General features: G+C 53.0%; 8 protein-coding genes across 8 annotated transcripts; 5 read left to right on the top strand and 3 right to left on the bottom strand.

The window, feature by feature from the left end:
* Positions 1–545: 545 nt before the first annotated feature.
* AB675_2789 (uncharacterized protein) lies at positions 546–1388 on the top strand (the record flags this gene model as incomplete). Its single annotated transcript, XM_018142786.1, has 2 exons — positions 546–653; positions 702–1388. 2 exons carry the CDS (start codon positions 546–548, stop codon positions 1386–1388), a joined length of 795 nt encoding a protein of 264 aa, XP_018005321.1.
* A 475-nt stretch (positions 1389–1863) lies between these two features.
* AB675_2790 (uncharacterized protein) lies at positions 1864–2526 on the bottom strand (the record flags this gene model as incomplete). The annotated part of the gene is made up of 1 exon (XM_018142788.1): positions 1864–2526. One exon carries the CDS (start codon positions 2524–2526, stop codon positions 1864–1866), a length of 663 nt encoding a protein of 220 aa, XP_018005081.1.
* A 989-nt stretch (positions 2527–3515) lies between these two features.
* On the top strand, positions 3516–4661 carry AB675_2791 (Casein kinase II subunit alpha; the record flags this gene model as incomplete). Its single annotated transcript, XM_018142789.1, has 4 exons — positions 3516–3630; positions 3678–4094; positions 4186–4520; positions 4569–4661. 4 exons carry the CDS (start codon positions 3516–3518, stop codon positions 4659–4661), a joined length of 960 nt encoding a protein of 319 aa, XP_018005310.1.
* Positions 4662–5139: 478 nt separating this feature from the next.
* Positions 5140–8532, top strand: AB675_2792 (Valine--tRNA ligase, mitochondrial; the record flags this gene model as incomplete). The annotated part of the gene is made up of 3 exons (XM_018142790.1): positions 5140–5170; positions 5227–5412; positions 5468–8532. 3 exons carry the CDS (start codon positions 5140–5142, stop codon positions 8530–8532), a joined length of 3282 nt encoding a protein of 1093 aa, XP_018004923.1.
* A 1138-nt stretch (positions 8533–9670) lies between these two features.
* AB675_2793 (Pantothenate transporter liz1) lies at positions 9671–11674 on the top strand (the record flags this gene model as incomplete). The annotated part of the gene is made up of 7 exons (XM_018142791.1): positions 9671–9949; positions 10072–10385; positions 10465–10605; positions 10680–10859; positions 10910–10955; positions 11048–11367; positions 11434–11674. The coding sequence occupies 7 exons, from the start codon at positions 9671–9673 to the stop codon at positions 11672–11674; spliced, it is 1521 nt and encodes a 506-aa protein (XP_018005165.1).
* Positions 11675–12285: 611 nt separating this feature from the next.
* AB675_2794 (uncharacterized protein) lies at positions 12286–14489 on the top strand (the record flags this gene model as incomplete). Its single annotated transcript, XM_018142792.1, has 3 exons — positions 12286–12920; positions 12967–14180; positions 14320–14489. The coding sequence occupies 3 exons, from the start codon at positions 12286–12288 to the stop codon at positions 14487–14489; spliced, it is 2019 nt and encodes a 672-aa protein (XP_018004782.1).
* Positions 14490–15468: 979 nt separating this feature from the next.
* Positions 15469–16327, bottom strand: AB675_2795 (4-formylbenzenesulfonate dehydrogenase TsaC1/TsaC2; the record flags this gene model as incomplete). Its single annotated transcript, XM_018142793.1, has 3 exons — positions 15469–15643; positions 15700–16225; positions 16285–16327. 3 exons carry the CDS (start codon positions 16325–16327, stop codon positions 15469–15471), a joined length of 744 nt encoding a protein of 247 aa, XP_018005013.1.
* A 447-nt stretch (positions 16328–16774) lies between these two features.
* AB675_2796 (uncharacterized protein) lies at positions 16775–19246 on the bottom strand (the record flags this gene model as incomplete). The annotated part of the gene is made up of 7 exons (XM_018142794.1): positions 16775–17455; positions 17548–17772; positions 17827–17875; positions 17927–19002; positions 19068–19077; positions 19126–19135; positions 19186–19246. The coding sequence occupies 7 exons, from the start codon at positions 19244–19246 to the stop codon at positions 16775–16777; spliced, it is 2112 nt and encodes a 703-aa protein (XP_018005225.1).
* Between the last annotated feature and the right edge of the window lie 42 nt (positions 19247–19288).

Below are 19288 nucleotides of genomic sequence, written 5' to 3' on the forward strand. Positions count from 1 at the left end.
GGGGAGACGTGACATCGAGGGAAGCACAAAGACCGCCGCTGAGATCATTCCGTGAGCTCGTCGCCGGGGGAAAGTTTCCGTACGAAGTTCTCAAAGAGACGCAGCAGCACGCAGGTGAGCTTGCCCAGACTGAATGCGCGGAGTGTTTGATGAAAGTGGTCTTGCGCCGAGCGGGCATTGTTGTCGTCAGGCATCGCAGCTGAAAACCGGATCAGACTCGCGATCGTTGGACGGCATCGAGCACATGGCAGATGGGAATTACGTAAAGTCGTCTGAATATACTCTCCGCACAAGTCGTCGACGATTCGAACTTAGTGGTGTACATATGGTGAGTCCGAGATATGAGACGTATCATGTAGGACTCACTGGCAGCTGTCGATCTGTGCTTCGTGAGCTGGGAGCACAACTTCACCCACGATCGCGCGGACGTTGTATGCGAATGCAATGCTATAAAAGAAGAAGCGTTGTCTTCGTCACAGAGAGCCTGCTCTGCATCCACAGTCTTTGGATTCTGCGCATCAGGGACATCTTCAAAGACATCGAACATGCTAGCCATCATCGGACTTGCCGTGCACTTGGCGCTCTCCAACGCCTTGCCAGCGCCTGCCGACGACGACAATCCATGCACGAGTTCTGGCCCGGTGACAGAGACAGTAAGTCTTGTTAGCGCCTTGAGTCTACTCCAAAGCTGAGTTATGCAGTTCGACGGATACACCGACACAGTATCGTACTGCAGCAATGGAGGATACTCCCATGCTCCCACTGACAGCAACGTCGAATATGACAACTGGCTCGACGTTCAGGGCAGTGACTTCAAACCCCCGCTGGCAGAGAACGGAGTCGTTCTGGTATCAACACCACTGAGCAAGGAGCCAAATTCCGGTGAACCACAAGTCGCCAAGATCGTCCGCAAGGACGAAAAAGACACTATTGACCTGCTGAGCTTCGACTATCAGTGCCGCATGTACATCAACAACCCTAAAGACAAGTCCAACGCCTGCAAGGAATGCTCTAAATCCATTCAGTGCACAGTTAAGGCCGAGTGCGCCTCCGCCTTCGGCGATCCCGTGACCAAGGAACTGGAGTACACGACCAGTGATGCCCAAGGAGGGAAGATGAAGACCTTGCCCGTCGGACCCGATGCCTTCGTGCTGCATACTTGCAAGGAAATCGTGTTCACGGCAACCACAGAGGAGAAGGTGGATGGGCCTAAGTCCAAGTATCTCCTGGTCTTGACGGCCTTCTTTGACCTCCCAGGCATACGCCTCATCTGGCTTGTCTTGGGGATCCGTAGTCCAGCTGACTATCTCGCGAACAAGGACACAGTGAAAGGGGTGGCGCTGATCATGGACAATATCAGGACTGGCGTCACGACTTGTAACTTCTAGTGTGCGTTTCCGGAGATAAGGTGACAGGGTCCTGCAGGTACTGCCGTGAATCTGGTTTGCGAGATGCGCAACGAGGGATTTGTCTTGTAGTGAAGCGGCCAATTTCGAGAGAACTTTGGGTCAAAACATCGCAGCATGTTGCGTTCTTAAAGATCATAAGTTAAGCCAGTCCATGTTTTGCTCCGAAGTGCTGTCCCGTCCGTCGTTAACCTCGGTCGGCACATTACAATCCTGTAGACTTGTGTAGCATGTCCAAAATACGGTGACCACAACAACAGCTTTATGTAGTAGACAACGGGTGGACCACCCGGAAGCATGTGTCGAGCATGAAAGGCCGAACAGATCTGTTGTTGGGACCAAAATCATGGTCACGCAAAGAACGAGGACGATTTCGCGGGCCGTGGGAAGCGCAGGTGTGTGTCAATGCTGACCAAGAGCACTAGATTAGGAGTGAACGATCTTCTCTACGCAGCGTTCAGCCGGCAGGAGCTTTGCCCTTGTTTTTGCCGTTGCCTTTGTTTTTGCCGTTGCCCTTCTGATTGCCGTTGCCCTTCTGATTGCCCTTGCCCTTGCCACTGGCTTTGAGACCATTCGTTACCTTCGACTCTGCTTGTTGCTGTTCCGTCTTCTTGGTCGAATCCGCCAGTGTCTCATGCTGGATTGGGAAGCCATTGCTGGCCAGGCCTTGTCCAGACTGCGAGAGCCCATTCGCACCAAAGCTGCCACGAGCTTCCGACTTCGCCTTCTTAGCTTGGCGCTTCTGTTGTCGCTTTGACAGGGGTTTTCCCTGATCGTCTACTGTGGATTCTTTTGCAGTGTTGCCGTTCGTGCTGCTCGGTGTACCCGACTCCAGTCCTGCAGATTGAGTCAATGACGTGCTTGACGCTTTGCGCTTGACGCCGTGTGCCTGGATCTTGGTTGGATCGGCAACGCTTGCCACTGTGCTGGTCTGACCTTTTGCATTGTCAAGCACGACGATCTGGCTACTCTGCTTAGGTCTGCCGTCGTCCACCACACTGATGACACCTCTGTAGCTCTTCCTCTTCAGGTCTGCCAGCCTGACTACTTTGCCAGCGTCTTCGACTAAGCCTTCTTTGCCCTTCGCCTGCTCCAGGCCCCAGATCTGCGCCAAGTTCATCACATCGTGCGGCCCGCGCAGCCCCAGGGCGCTCTTTGCCTCGGAACTCAGTATGATACCTCGGCCTCTCGTGGCCTAATCAATGTCGTCGCGCCTGCGATCAGGTTCCGCTTCGCATCGCTACTTCCTGTGATGGGTGAGTAGCAGATCTCGAAGCGTACGCCACGGGTGATGGCGGAAGACACTGTGGGAAACTTCAGCAGGAACGGTAGGCGCTGACTGAGGTCGAGAGAAATGAGGTCGCAGTCGAGTGTGCTACAGCAGTGTTGCAGAGACTTCTCGTTGAGAGGTCTGAGGGCAATGATATCGTAGGTCGACTGCTGCTGAGACAGGCTGTGGTTTTGGGAGTGGTCGCTAATGTGCAAGGTGAGGCGCGACAGGAGCGTCAGAGCAGGGTTCCTTTGCCGTAGCACGGACAGGTCGGCAACATCTGGCTTGGATGAAAGATTGCTGGTGACCACTGTGGCGATTGCGAGAGTCCTATAGCCTAGCTCTGTTGCAAAAGCAAGGGTATGATTGAGTTGGGAAGCATTGCCTGGTAGATGATATTCAGGTCATGGTACGGCATCTTGGATCGTCGCAGGTCTGGATGTAGCGTGCAGCTGCATTGTGATCATCCGACGATGGACTCGACCGGCGCTTGAAAGGTGCTATGGTGCGTGAGTCGAGGTCAAGTGCGATGAGAAGTAGCATTGAAATGGAAGTTGCAATGCAGGTGAGCCGTGACTTTTTTAGGCGGGTCTTGTGCCCGCCCGGAGATGCAGATCCGCAGCATCGGTCACAGGCTTGTCCCACCAAACATCACATGCATCTTTCCCCATATTCTACTTCGATACATTCACAGCCATAGTCGTCGTGCGCGGTCCGTCGCGTTCAGGACAGTCGCTCGTTGCTGGCCGGGCAGTCGACGGTGCATCGACCACCCCAAGATCTCAGTGCCTTTCCCCGTCAACAACGTGGGCGCATGAGGGCACCCCCCACTACTCACCATGGCGCGTGTCTACGCCGATGTCAACGCTAATATGCCCCGGTCGTACTGGGACTACGACTCGGTGGCCATATCCTGGGGTGTGCTGGAGAACTACGAGATCGTGCGCAAGATTGGTGGGTCAGGCGACTCTGGGTGTGTTCACCAATTGACAGTCACGCAGGTCGCGGCAAATATAGTGAAGTGTTCGAAGGCATCAATGTGGTCAACTACCAGAAATGCGTCATCAAAGTCCTCAAGCCAGTCAAGAAGAAGAAGATAAAGCGCGAGATCAAGATCCTACAGAATCTGTCCGGCGGCCCAAACATTGTTGCCCTTCTCGACGTGGTGAGAGATAGCCAGAGCAAGACACCCAGCCTCATCTTCGAGAACGTCGACAACACAGATTTCAGGACGCTATACCCTCGATTCGTCGACTACGATGTCCGATATTACATCTTCGAGTTGCTCAAGGCACTCGACTTCTGCCACAGCAAGGGAATCATGCACCGAGATGTCAAGCCGCACAACGTTATGATCGACCACCAGAAAAGAAAGCTGCGGCTCATCGACTGGGGTTTGGCTGAGTTCTACCATGCCGGTACCGAGTACAACGTCCGAGTTGCAGTGAGTGTTTTCTTGCCTGTATGATTCAAATGTACTAACTTTGACTCCGTCGCGGTATTTCAAAGGACCAGAACTGCTAGTCGACTTCCAGGAATACGACTACTCGCTCGATATGTGGTCGCTGGGAGCCATGTTTGCTTCCATGATCTTCAGAAAAGAGCCATTCTTCCACGGCAACAGCAATTCAGATCAGCTAGTAAAGATAGCCAAGGTTCTGGGAACGGATGAATTGTTCGAATATCTGGACAAGTACGATATAGAGCTCGATGCCCAATATGACGACATTCTTAGCAGGTTTCCCAGAAAGAGCTGGCAAAGCTTCGTCAACCAGGACAACCAACGGTTTGTAAGCGCAGAGGCCATCGACTTCCTTGACAAGCTATTACGATACGACCACCAGGTAAGTCAACGTATGAGTGTTCGAGGGGGGCTTACTGACCGCCTCCAGGAACGCCTAACAGCGCAAGAAGCGATGGCCCATCCCTACTTCAACCCAGTCCGAGCGACGCTTACGCAGAATACCCAGAATCACGTTTCATGAGGGCCGGGGCCAGAGCAAACTAGACATACTGCTCAACCTTAGTAGCAGAGAAGGGTTGGCGTGCCTCTGTGCCATCTTGAGGGTGGTGAGGAGGTGCAGAGTTCCACCACCTGCTTCACAAATGAGAGCGTCCATTGCATGAGAGAATCGAGCAACAATAACAAAATTCACTCTACACCTAAGTTTGTACCTCGTTCTACAGTTTGTCCGATGTGAGGTGACCGTGCCCGGCACACCTTCCTCTTTAAGTTTCGGCAGAGTCCAAATCTCGTGAGTTGTTTCTGTGAGTGCGCCGCTTCAGATAGATTTATCAACTGCAGCGCACAGTGTTGTGACTCACAAGCAACACAACACCACTCCCTTTGATGTCCGTAGAGTGATCTTCCTCCAGTGCTTTTACTGCAAGCTGTCCAAAATACTTCTTAGACATTTGCTCTGGCGTCCTCCTCCAGCTTGGAGGCGGCTTCAGAGTGTCACCATGGCGACTAATGCAGCCTCTCATAACGCAAGTAAGTCAAATCTGCATGTACATGCCCGGTCGCATTTGCTCACGTGCTTTCCATAGCCACTGAACCCACGGGTCCCGTGAGCGGTCCTCCGCCTTCCGTATCAAGCGACGTCGCCGCTGCTGTCAAGGAGTCTGCTCAGAAGGAGGGAACGGGTCAAAATGTCGGCGGTCAAGATAAGCAAGGCAACAATGCTGGTCAGACCGTGATGGGCGAGGCTGGTAAAGAGAAGACTGCCAAAGAAAGTTCGTCCTCCGAATGACCTCTATCTGCTACGACAGACTGCTAACGACGCCGCAGTCGAGAAAGAGCGTCAAAAAGCCGAGAAGCTCGCCAAATTCCAGGCCAAGCAGGCAAAAGCAAAGCCAGCCCAGTCCGCTGCCTCGGCTGAGTGCAACAAAGCGAAGAAAGAGAAAGTCAAGAAGTCCACGCCCGTGGACGTATATGAACCGCGAAAGATTGAAGATGACAGATATGACTGGTGGGAGAGCAGAGGCTATTTCAAGCCTGAGTTCACGAAAGATGGCAAGATCAAGCCGGAGGGCAAGTTCGTCATACCAATACCGCCGCCAAATGTCACTGGCGCACTACATATGGGCCATGCCCTCACAAATGCACTTCAAGATACCATGATCAGACATGCTCGAATGAAGGGCAAGACCACTGCCTGGATTCCGGGCATGGATCATGCTGGTATCTCAACACAAAGCGTGGTGGAGAAGATGCTGTGGAAGACCGAAGGCAAGACCAGACATGATCTTGGTCGGGAAGCTATGGTCGAGAAAATCTGGACGTGGAAGGATAAGTACCACACTAACATCACGAAGCAGCTGAAGAAGCTCGGTGGCTCAATGGACTGGAGTCGTGAGGCATTCACCATGGACGAGAATCTGTCGCGAGCTGTGAAGCAGAGTTTCGTCCAACTATATGACGAGGGCATCATCTACCGAGCGAATCGTTTGGTGAATTGGTGCTCGGCACTTAGCACATCACTATCAAATCTCGAGGTGAAGAACACAGAACTCACCGGCCGAACGAAGATCAAAGTACCTGGCTACGACAAGTTGATCGAATTCGGTGTCCTCACATACTTTCGGTATCCCATCAAAAACTCGACTAACGGTCCCCTGACTGGCAAGTATGAGGGCAAAGAGTTCATCGAAGTCGCCACTACCCGTCCAGAGACTATGCTTGGGGACACAGCGGTAGCCGTTCATCCCAACGATAAGCGGTATCAGCACCTGGTGGGCAAGTATGCGATTCATCCATTCCTGCCCGATCGAAAAGTGCTCATCATCGCCGACGAAGAGGTGGAAATGGACTTTGGTACTGGCGCTGTCAAAATTACTCCTGCTCACGACCAAAACGATTTCACCAAAGGAAAACGGCACAATCTGGAGTTCATCAATGTTTTCAATGATGATGGCACTATGAACAGCAACGCCGGTCCATATGATGGACAAAAGAGATTCGACGTGCGATACAAGGTTATTGCTGACCTAAAGGAGCTCGGTCTCTACAACAAGCAGGAAGAGAACCCCATGACGCTACCACTTTGCGAGAAGTCGAAGGACGTAATTGAGCCCATCCTCAAACCGCAATGGTGGATGCGAATGACCGAGATGGCAAAGGCTGCCGACGATGCCGTGCGAGATGGTCGCATCGTCATCAAGCCTGAGTCTGAACAGAAGAAATACCATCAGTGGATGGGCAACATCCAGGACTGGTGCTTGTCCCGACAATTGTGGTGGGGACATCGTGCTCCTGCCTACTTCGTCGACCTTGAAGGCGAGGCTGCCGACAACGCCGACAGCAAATACTGGGTGTGTGCGTTGTCAGAAGAAGAGGCTCAAGCGAAAGCGGAGAAGAAATTCCCTGGGAAGAAGTTCACACTCAAGTGGGACGAAGATGTGCTTGATACGTGGTATTCGTCTGGTCTGTGGCCATTCTCGACGCTCGGCTGGCCAAACAAGACATCGGACATGCGCGAGCTGTATCCTACGTCTGTCCTTGAGACTGGCTGGGACATTCTCTTCTTTTGGGTGGCCCGTATGATCATGTTCGGCTTGAAGCTAACTGGCGATGTGCCTTTCACTGAGGTCTACTGCCACTCGCTCATCCGTGACTCAGAAGGCCGAAAAATGTCAAAGTCCTTGGGCAACGTTGTTGACCCTCTTGACATCATCCATGGCATCACTTTGGACGATCTCCACAAGACATTGATGACCGGCAACCTGGCCCCGGAGGAGGTCGAGCGCGCAAAGAAGTATCAAAAGACTGCATTCCCGAAAGGAATCGAGGAATGTGGTACAGATGCACTTCGATTCACACTCATCAACTACACCACCGGCGGTGGAGACATCGCTTTCGACATCAGAGAGATCGAAGCTAAGCGTCGTTTCTGCAACAAGATTTATCAGGCAACGAATTTCGCTTTGGGCCGTCTAGCTGATGGGTTTCAACCAGACGCATCGATCACTGATAATGAGCCTCGGTCCTTGGCTGAGAAATGGATCCTGCATCGACTGAACTTGGCCACCAAGGAGGTCAACGACGCGATCGAGTCCCGCGAGTTCTCAACCGCAGCAGGTACACTGTACCAATACTGGTTCAACGCGCTGTGCGACACTTTCATCGAGAACTCGAAATACATTCTCACCGCTGATGCTGCCGAAGAAGACCGCAAGTCAGCACAACAAACACTCTACACAGCTCTCGAAGGTGGCCTGTTGCTGCTGCACCCCATCATGCCCTTCTTGACCGAGCATCTGTGGCAGAAATTGCCTCGCCGCAGTGGCGACAAGACCGAATCGATCATGATCGCCAAATTCCCAGAGTTCGTCTCCAAGCTCGACAAGCCCACGGAAGCGGCACAATACGAGTTCGTGATGGATATCGCTACAGGCATCCGGTCTCTACTCGCACAATACGGCTTCAAAGAGCCAGGCGACCTCATCGTCCAGACCTATTCCGACCGTGCTTTCAAGACCGCCTCTGAGCAGATCACCTCAATCAAGTCTCTCGGAGGCAAGAACTGTGGCGAGGTCGAAGTCCTTCCTCCATCAAAGTCCGACTCCCCTCCAGCAGGCTGTGCGCTACAGAGCATCAACGCCGATGCAGCTGTGTTCCTGAAGATTGCCGGGAGGATTGACATCGGAGAGGAGATCACGAAGAGCAAGAAGAGCTTGGCGGATGCTCAGGGCAAGGTCGACAAATCTCAGAAGATCATGCAGGGCAAAGGATGGGAGAAGGCGAGCAAAGATACCCAGACGAAGGAGCAAGAAAAGCTCAAGGATGCTGAGACCGAGGTTGAGAGACTCGAGCAGGCTCTGAAGGAGCTGGAGCGGTTGAAGCTCGAAAAGTAACCATGGACCGGTCAAAAAGGTGGCGGAGGCGTCGTTCTCGGAAAATGGTGTGCCTTCCAAGCGGTTAGGGACAGCTCCAGCGCTGTCAATAGTCAGAGTTGTAGAATCATGTTATTTCAGATTTGACCAGGGGTGGCCGACGTCCGTTCTTTACGACTCACTCGCTACCGCAACGACAGAGCGCACCTCATTTAATACCCATTACCTTGGCATCGGCTCGCAACAAAATCGATCACCCGAGCAAAAGGGCAGCACGTTGAGCTGCGTACCTTTGGCATTCCACAGGGGCGTTCCGAACTCACAACAACCGAAGCCATGAAGGAGGTGTCCTGTTGACCTGAGCTGCCAAGATAGCACTTGTTGCTAACCGTGCTGCTTGAGGTATGCATTGCGAAAAGTGCACGTACTTACGCTTCGTTTAATGAGTCACAATTTATCCGTCTTGACCTTGTGCAGCGGGCTTTCGACTCACGACACTAGAGCAGACCTGTTCCAGGATGGTTGGAAGCTCTTCAGTGGTCTGATCCCAAGATCTAGGGCAGCCTCAATCATCGAACCAAGCGACAGCATATTAAGCAAGCGAATCCAGCCCCTTCAGCAGCGTCAACAGTCACTGTTCGGTCCAATGCAGCCGACCAGCGAAGAATGGTAGCCTTCGCAAGAGTACCAAGTCCATTGTATATTATCCTGGCGATCCAACTTCGGTCCACCTGATCTCTCTGCAGGATTCTGGGGAACCTCGCCAGCTGCCTACTACTGATTCTGTACTAGCATCAATCCTCTCTCCCACTCGCTGGCGCACGACAAAAGCCACGACCGGCGACCTACCGTGTTGGCATGCTTCTCCGGTGGGCGAACGACGCTACGATTTCCTCATCTGGATATGCCCAGAATTCGGGTACACTAGTCGTGTAACGCGACTAGCATTAGTGCCCTCCGCAAACACCGACAAATCTCCAGACATCTGGGGAATCCATGCCAGGATGAATAGAGCAATATAGCGCCAATCAATTACCCGATATCGACATGGAACAAGTATCCAGCTGCTTCCCCACCGCGCGTTGCAAAGGGAACACACGGTATATGATTCGGAGACGCTCCTTGCATTCACCTGTGTGTGCTGTTCGGCAACGCAATCATGGCGACGGAAAAGCAGGCTCTGGACGCTGGTATCACGACGCACATCCAGGATATTACCGTAGTCCCGAAACACGAGCACTCGGTCGACAGCAAGGGCGATGTCGAGTCCTCGCAGGACTCAGCCTTGCCACGCGCCACCGACCCGATCGTTGCTGAGACACCTAAACGAACCTGGCGGTCGTATATCTGGGACTCTCTCGACAAAGATCCGAAAGAACGGAAATTGGTCTTCAAGCTTGACTGCGCTCTGCTGACAATTGGCTGCTTGGGGTATTTTGTAAGTACGAGCATGGTCTTCAATAGGACAACAGTCTTCCATACCATTCGATATCCTTACCGAGACTTCCACTTGGCCATGCCGATGCTCAAGCTTGCGCTTACCTAGACCCTGTGCTGCAGGTCAAATTTCTCGACCAAGTCAACATCAACAATGCATTCGTCTCCGGCATGAAAGAAGATCTCGGAATGCTCGGCAACCAACTCAACTACATGCAGACAGCCTGGAGCGTTGGCTACGTGTTAGGCGGAGTGCCCAGCAATATCCTTCTCACACGTGTCCGCCCGAGTCTGTTCATCCCGTGTATCGAGATTATGTGGGGCGTCTTGACTTTCTCGCTGGTGGCCTGCAAGAGCTGGCAGACCATGTGTGCTGTCAGATTCTTCGTGGGGCTGTTTGAGAGCGCGCTGTTTCCGGGCTTCATTTACATCATTGGGTAAGTAGTTGGGTCTGGACCTGGGCTGAAGGGCATCCCGGCGTATGTGATCAGGCCAGAGGTGCTAACAGACAGCTAGATCCTGGTATCGAAAGGACGAGCTAGCCAAGCGGACGTGTATTTTCCAGATCACGAATGCTATTGGCGGAATGTTCTCGGGCTACCTCATGGCTGCGACGTACCGCCTGGAAGGCGTCGGTGGTTTCTATGGCTGGCAATGGTCAGTCCCATCCGTCGAGCCTTGAGCTCTTGCTGTGTCGAGTGGTAGCACCTGCTGACAATTAAAACGCACAGGCTCTTCATTGTCGACGGCATCATCACTATGCCGATCGCGATCGCTGGGTTCTTCGTCCTACCAGATCTGCCAGAAAGTACACGCGCTTGGTATCTAAGCCCAGACGAACGCAAGCTTTGCGTGGATCGCATGGTAGTGGAGGGTCGTGCGCTACGGCAGCCATACACGAAGGCTAAGATGTGAGCTCTCGAGCACGTTGCTTCTGCGGCGTAAGCTAATGTACCTTCAGCATGAAGTTCATCACAGGGTGGCATTGGTGGGTTCTTGTGCCCATGGTAAGCAGCCAACCCAACCGAGGTCTTTGACATGTGACCTGATCAAACTCGTTGACTTGTGTACTTCGAGCACAAGACTGACACGTCCACAGTATGTCGTCTGGAACAACGGCACCGCCGGCGCCCAGCCCATCTTCCAGCAATATCTGAAATCCACGAAGCAATACACAGTCCAGGAGATCAACGTCTACCCCACCATAGGAGGTGTCGTCCAGATCGTGTCCACGCTGGCCTTTGCATGGACATCGGACACTGTCCTCAAAGGCCGTCGCTGGCCAGCTATCCTCATTGGCGCAGTCGTCAATATCATCTGCTACGGTAGTCTCTGGGCATGGAACATTCCGACTGGCTGGAAATGGGCTGTCTATATCATCAATCCTGTCGGTGCTGCTACGGCTGGCCTTATCATGTCGTGAGTTTCTCCCTTCCTTGCTTGCCTTCTCTGAAGTGGACTTGTTGGCTGACATTGAATGTGAAGCTGGGCGAACGAGGTGTGCACGGCGGACAACGAGGAGCGCGCGATCGTCACGGGGTCGATGAACCAGTTCGCATACGCGTTTCAGATCTGGGTGCCGCTGCTGGCTTGGCAGCAGGTCAAGCAGCCAAGGTATACGGCTGGATTTGCGCTGGTCACGGTACTCAATGTTGCTCTGATTGGGATTGTGACGGTTTGCTTGTACATGCTGCGGCAGGTTAGGCTGTGGAAGGTGGCGCAGTGAGAAGCGCAAGTTATCCTGTGGGTGACAAAGAACACGATGAGCTGCTACCGTAGCGGACACGGAGCTCGATCGCTCAGATCATAAGATGTCAGATGCCCCGCGGGACTTCTGCTCATTGACGAACTGACTTGCGTCGTTGGAAATACCTTAGTGTGCCCAAAGGGCCGGACCTTTGGTTGACCCCACAAGATGTGCTCCTATATGACGTCACTGAGGTTTCCTACATTCAACCTGGGATATCGTCGCCTAGTAACAACAAGACGTCCTCGCAGTCAAGACTCTCGTCAAACATGTATCCATTCTGAGCACGCGAGTATAATCCATCGACGGACAAGACTACCGCGCAGCTTGAGAACCATCTATATGAAGGTGAACGATTTCTGGTGAGTTGCCAGTGGTACTGCAGACTTCTTCTCAGCCCGCCTTCCAGTCGGGTCGATTCCAGGTATTCACGACCAAAGTTCCTGCCGACAGTACTGTACTCTTATCTTCCACCAAAGCCAAGCACTTCCCTTGATTTTGAACTCACCTTCTACAGTGCTCGTGATGTCTTTCCTTTTGCAACACATCAACCGTCTTGAAGCCGCTGACATCGCTGATGCGGCTTCGACATGGCCGCTGACGGCGCACGCCGAAAGCTGTACTCACCACTCGACGTTGGAAGAGGCGAGATCAGAGTTCTAGAGGTCCAGCGACATTTCAAGCCCGATGGTCTTTCGGAAGTCCAGTACTCGCTGCAGACGGTGGCTCTGGCGCCACAGTGGGACGATGTGCAAGAGTGCTTCCGGCACGCGCCACCGTTCTATGCCTTGTCGTACACCTGGGGCTCCACCGCGATCACCACGCAGATTCTGGTGGACGGTCATGTCGTCCCTGTTCGTGAGAACCTCGCATTGTTTTTGGACGCGCTCATCAACTATCACTACCCGCGAAGGAACGCGCCTCCGCATGAACCCAACTTTCTGTGCGAACCCGTATTGAGACTATGGGCGGACTACTTATGTATCAACCAGGATGACACTACCGAGAAGAGTCCGCAGGTTGCGTTGATGGGAAACATATACAGGTCTGCCGTGAGTGTGTGCGCCTGGCTTGGACCAAGTACGCCAGAGTCAGATTACTGGTATGATTGGACACAGACCCAGGATCTTCTTGATCGTTCAACACGCCGGAACGTGGACATGGCTGGTCTGCAGAGAATGCAAGATGCTATAAACGATGTCTGTAATCGCCACTATTGGAAAAGGTTCGTGTGTTTCCTGGAATGGAGCATTGATGCTTACTACCCATAGAGTCTGGATTGTACAAGAGATGATCCTACCCAGTCGATTGTGGTTCATCTGCGGACGGCGCAGACTGAGCCGCACGAGCTTCTTGGTCGCAGTTCGATGCTGCAAACGGCAACTACAGTCGGGAGCTTTGGTTCCAATTGCGAAGGTGCTGCCTTCGGTGAAGAATCTGGATCGTCGGCTGGGTCTCAAGTTAGAGTACACGAATGGACGCATCGGCTTGCTTGGCTTGCTTGAGCACCTTGCGCATGCACAATGCGATGATGCTCGAGACAAGATATACGGCATACTCGCCATAGTGAGACGAACACATCTGATCAAGATCGACTATCGCAAACCACTTCTTCAAGTCCTACTCGATGGTCTATATGCTTGTTTGTCATCACGGGACAACGTCGGAAGAATACTACAGGCACTGTCTGGACTGCTGCCGAAGCCCTTCGATCTGGCGCATCACATGAGAACCGGCGACGGACTATCCTACACATACGGGCGCACGCACCTCAGATTACCTTGCCACAGAGCTTATGCGGATCGTGAAAGATATCTCATTGCCGTTGCTAATGAGACAAACATAGTTCCAGCCAAGAATTCCACCAAATTGCACGGGGTGCCAAAGGTTTGGATTACCGCCACATCTGAACTCAGTCTGTGTGATCTGGTTTACTCGACATGCGCTCCTCACCAGGAATCCCAATGGCTCACCTTCAACAAGTCACCGTCGTTTTTCATCTTGCAAGACGGTGAAAGTGGCGATCATGACCCATTGTGGGTAACTGCGCGCGGCTTTCGGGCCAGTGATTGTGCTGTGCGAGTTCTGCCCTCTAGGCAGAGCTTCAAGCAAGCTTTTGTCCACGAACTTTGTCTGCCAGATCCCAGAAGCTGGCTGCGACATTGGATCGGCGGATCTTCGTTCACTTACAGAGAGGGCGATGGCACGGTCGAAGGCGGCATGGATGGCTTTGCCACCATCCTACAAACAAGTCTCTGGGTCCGGAACTACGACGAGCAGTTCAAAGAAGCACCTGCGCAAGAGAAGACTGACAAAGAAGCCCGGACGGATCGTAGCAATCGGCGACCTATGATCCGTCGGGGACCTTATCAATCATCCCAAAAGACAGACCAAGCTGCTCGGACAACTTGTGACCAGCAGCAAGATGAGAATAATTGGAGACCTTATGATTTCGGTATCCAGCATGAGCTGCTAGATCCTTGCAGTATGTGCATAAGAACCATGCTGACAGCATCTGCCGCTCACGAGCCCGAAGACTATGATGTCCTCCTAAACAGTAGATATGGACATCTTTTACTGTCGGAACCAACGTCGTCACACACCCCACTTGACAAGCCGCACAGGCAGTCAAAAGAGGATTGCCGCTGCAAATGGAAGCAAGCCAACAGGGATAAGCGCAATGACTCCGTATGCTCCCTCTACAGCCTGGATCGCCTGTCGATCAGCCAGCGCACGCAGCATCCTCCAGGGAGCTTGCTTCGTCGAGGCCTGGATCTCCGCCATCGGCACGTAGATTAGCAGCATGAACGTTAACAATGAAGCCCAAGGACACGGCGCCCGATCTTTCGGGACTTGAAAGTCGAGCTCAGGCAACTCTTGGCGGCCCTAGTATGGCAAAGACGCCTTGTTTCCAATCCAAGCACGAAAGTACGGTACTTTGCCTTATCCTGCCACAGCGGACTCACATATAAAACGGATCATCACTGCAGCTTTCGCTTGTTGGTTCGCCATTCATCTACACTGCCCGTATCTTCACAGATCGCAGGAAAGCAATAACATTCTTCAGAGAAGTCAAAAGAGAAGCATAACTTTTGGGAAGGGTGCCTAGGGCAACGCATCATGAGCTTGTCCATTGCTGAGACCGACGAAGAGACTTGCGGCTACCTGCAATCGCAGCTCCCAGACAGAAAGGGGCGACTTATCCTCCGCAACAAGCTCGTATGCTTCACGTTGGGCGTCATTACGTTGTTCTTCTGGAAGATGGCCATACTCGAGGTACCGGATGATCTCAGCTCGTTCTGGTTGCGGTTCCTACCACTATCGTGGCTGATGGGCATGGTCACTCTGCTACATTATGCGTGCCTGCCGGGGTGTCAGCCAAGTCTCGCGGTTGAGTTGTGTGCTTGCGTTTTCTGCTATATGGTTGGGGCGAGGGCAAGGAGCTTAGAAGAGGGAAGGGCTTGAGGCGCTCGAAACATTCGCGTTTTCGAGGTTGAGAGAAGATAGGTTAAGACCGGACCTAGTGACTGGAACGGTCAATGAGTTGTATGGAAGGAACCAAGGACTCTGTTCTGTAAGAGCGCTCCACGGCGAGTGGCTAGACTAGAACAGAGTCGAGCACACTGCGACCACGGAGGGACATGCGCTTCGGCCATGCTGAGTTCATTCAGCGACACATGGAGTGTTCACCGGACAGTCGCAGCTGCACAAAGATTGAGTTGAAGAGCTGTACATGAAGTAGACGCTACATACTTCCTCGTCTTTCCCAGGCCCTACACGCAGCGACCACCATCGACTTCAACAGCATTACCAGTCAAGAAGTCTGCCTCATCGCTGGCCAAGAAGCAGCATGTGTTCGCAACATCTCTGGGCTTTGTGCCACGGCCAAGTGGCACGGTGGACATGAAGACCTTCTCGTTTTCGGGCTTGCCAAGGAAGAGATCGGTCCTGGACGCAAGCTTGTTAGCAAATGACACCTTATAGTTGCGGGCAGCGCAACTCACAATCCAGTGCCCAACCCTACAACCGGGCAGACACTCAACATCCGAATGTTATCCTTCGCATACTCAACCGCCAGACACTTCGTCGCATTGATGACTGCCGCCTTTGAAGCATTATACCAAATCAATCCTGGCCTCGGCCGAATGCCCGCCGTGGACGCAATATTCACAAACACGCCCCCATTGCCCGCCTTCTGCATAGCCGGCACAATAACATTGACCGAATGGAAAATACTCTTCACGTTCACATTCATAACCAAGTCAAAGTCCTTCTCCGTGACATCGTTATTCGACTGGTTGCGGTAGGTGGTGCCGGCGTTGTTGATGACGATGTCGATCTTGCCGTAGGCGTCGATGGTCTTCTTGAGGGTGGCTTCCCAATCGGCGGATTTCGTCACGTCGCAGAGCGCAAACTCGCATTTGAGCTCTTTGGCGGCGGCCGCGCCGACTTTTTCGACAAAGTCGACGATCACGACTTTGGCGCCTTCGGCGAGGAATTTCTCGACTATGCCTTTGCCGAAGCCCTGGCCTGAGGTAAGATGTCAGTGGTGCTGGAGAGAGCGATCTGCTTGGGACGTAGGCACGTACCACCGCCAGTGATGATGGCTACTTTGCCGTCGAGTCTACCCATGGTGTCGCGTGTAGATCGGGAGGACTTGGTGGATGTATGTATGTTTGGTATCGACGATGTGTCGTGCAGTCGGGCCAGAAGTGAGTCGAAAATGCCCTCCCATGGCTACCCGTGAGGACATCTCGACTTTCTTGTACCTGTTCGGTACGCTCCCCTCAGTGCGGGGATGCTTTGCTGAGGTTAAGCCGAGGGGTCGATTTTCGACGCGTTTTTAGTTTCTTGAATGACGCAGGTCATCAGGCAGGAGACGCTTATCCAATCATATCCAGAAGTCGAGAAGCCTAGAATAAAATCTGGGGTCGTCAAGCAAGATCTTTCCACAAGTCCGCAGCTGCCGCTGTAGTTTCGGTTCCCTAGTACAGTAGGTTAACTTGGTTGTTCCTTCCCGACCGAGCACTCCGAGATCGGTGGGCTTAACCCGACCCTCGAAGTAGTCGCGAGGGTCTTTCAGTAATTGATGTTGTTGTAATTGCCACTCATGAAAGGCTCAAAGTAGGAAGTCATCATCTCGCGGGCACTTTCCGCCCCGAGCCCGAGGTCGAAGTCGTTGAGCATGCCGTCCCAGTCCTGTTGCGATACGGGAAATTCAGGCAACATCTGGGATTCCACGTTGTCTGTAACGACTGCCTTTGGGCTCGGCTGGCTGCCAGGCTGCTTCACGCTGTCGAGCGACAAGAACATTTCTGCAATCTTGAGAAATTGTGCACAAGCACCGTGCAGCTTGCGACCTGCTGGAGAGCGGTCAGCGATGCTCTCTAGGGCCTTCACGGTCTTCCGGAGCAAGTCCAGGTCGTGTAGACTTCGCTGGGCGATGATGTTGCCGAACAGTACCACGAAAGGTACGAAAGGCACGAACAGAATGGTCCAATTGAGGAAGAGTTCCCAGTTCTCGACGCCGCTGGTCTTGCTGTCCGCTTGAATTTTCTGGAATGCCTGCTGCAAGTTCTCTAAAGCCGACCTAGAGCTTTGGACCGCCTCCTCGCAGTATTGGAGAGGGTGCGCTGGCTGGGGGGGCGGTATGACGCGATAGATGATGGCGTTCATGCAGCCGATGAGGATATCCGTTGACAGCACTGCGTAGACCGTCAGATCTTGGTTTGGCATACTTGCCTCAGCCTCAGCTCCGAACTAATAGCTACCGTCAGCACAGGCACAGGCAGAAGAAGGGGTGGAGGGAAACCTGGAAACCTAAATGGGACGTAGGCTACCCGAGAACATACCGCGAGTACAGGCTGTCGAAGACCATCTATTCTCTTAGCGAACTCTCGGGCACGTTGAATTCGGACGTGTTCCGGTTCCTTCTGAGCACTGATGGATATCAACTGCTCGTAGATTTCGCCCTGCAGGATCGCGAAGTCCAGCGTGGCAAGCCATAGAGGACCCCACGGTCCCTCAAGATCGCCTGGAAGAGTAAGTCGATCGATGGTGAGGTCATAGTCGTGGATCTGTACGATGTGTCAGCTACGTCCAAAGAATCTCGACATTCGGATCTCCGGAACATCATCGAAGGTCGCGAAGGCGAGATCAGACTTGCTCCAGTCAGACTCACTGCACAGACGGTTAGTCAAGATCATTCACGTATGACGAAGAGCGTATGACTTACCTGTAGGTGTTTGTCCGAAGTTGAACGCCAGTCCTTTGTCCATCGCATAGACGGTCCAAAAGCAGAGCCGAGCCCTCAGGTTTTCAGGCGACTCGTCCCTCCTCAGGCGATGCAAGCCTAGATCGAGACACATCCGTGAGGCCACGGAGGTCAATCGCCAGGCATGTGCCCCTTGAGCAGCTTCCATAGCAATGGAAGCGCCTATGATGATGGCTTGGCAGGCCTCTAGTGACGGCTCAACGCAAAGTGGCAGACCATGAATGGCAGTATCGACGTTGTTTTTGCACATGTTCAAATTAGCCACGACGTCCGACCTCTCAATCTGAAGCTTTTCGTGGAGATCGCCCTCTGCATCGCGGAAGAGAAAGAAGAGGCCTCCATTCACCAAGATCCAGTCGAAGATTGAGTATTCTGAAGTGGGAAAATAAACCCTCTGACATAACGTCTTGAAAGCGTTGTATTCCATAACCTGGTAATCGATGCTCCATCGTTGCAAGGTAGTCTGAGCGATACGGAGCAGCTTCAGCACAAGAGACATCGATGGTAGGGGCAGGTTCTTCAGTGTGTTTAAATCAGTATACCTGTAGTCTTCGAGTCGCTTGGGTGTGGTTATCGCGTTCTGCGGTGGGCTCTGAACAGCAGCCACATCGCTCAGTAATTGCCGGATTGCGGCATGGTTGATCGATGGAGAGACCGAGCCTTCAGAGACCGAAGTTGACGCCAATGCAGCTCCAAGTGTCTCAGTAATGTGCTTGGAGTGTGCATTGAATGATGAGTCGCCTTCGTACAAGACATCGCTGTCGTCGGGCTTGCTGCCAGGTGCCGGTGAGTCTGAGACATGGTGCTGTGCTGTAGGCGCCAGGTCCTTCCCCGGGCCGTGTTTGTTGCCTTCTAGCAGACTCTGGAGCGCGTTTTGCAAGTCTTCCAGCCTCTTATTGACGTTTGCCAAGCCTTCATCGTACTTGCTGGAAAGTAAAACGCGTTGCTTCTTCTCTGGCGCTCTTTTGGTGGTCCGGCAAGCAACCTTGGAAGCGATGCATGAATTACATGGCGTCTTCCGGTCACATTTGATCTAGCTCGCCTGTCAGCATGGTGAGCTTGTCCGACAATCGGCTGTACGCGCTTTCCTTGACCTACAGATATCGCACTATCGCGCATCAGCTTGCTGACCCGGCTCTCTCGCAAGGTGACTTACTGCGGGAACCCTTAGCACTATGTCAGACTCTGTCTCTATGTCCATGATAGCTCCGCTCACGCGTCCGCGCCCGCCGAAGTGCGCCTACGATATGTCGAGAGCTTTTCATCGTAGTATACATGGCGGTGTATATAGTTTACTCACGATTCGGGGCCCGCGGCGG

This window comes from Cyphellophora attinorum, assembly GCF_001299255.1.
Source record: "Cyphellophora attinorum strain CBS 131958 chromosome Unknown Contig2, whole genome shotgun sequence".
In the NCBI taxonomy this organism is placed as follows: domain Eukaryota; kingdom Fungi; phylum Ascomycota; class Eurotiomycetes; order Chaetothyriales; family Cyphellophoraceae; genus Cyphellophora; species Cyphellophora attinorum.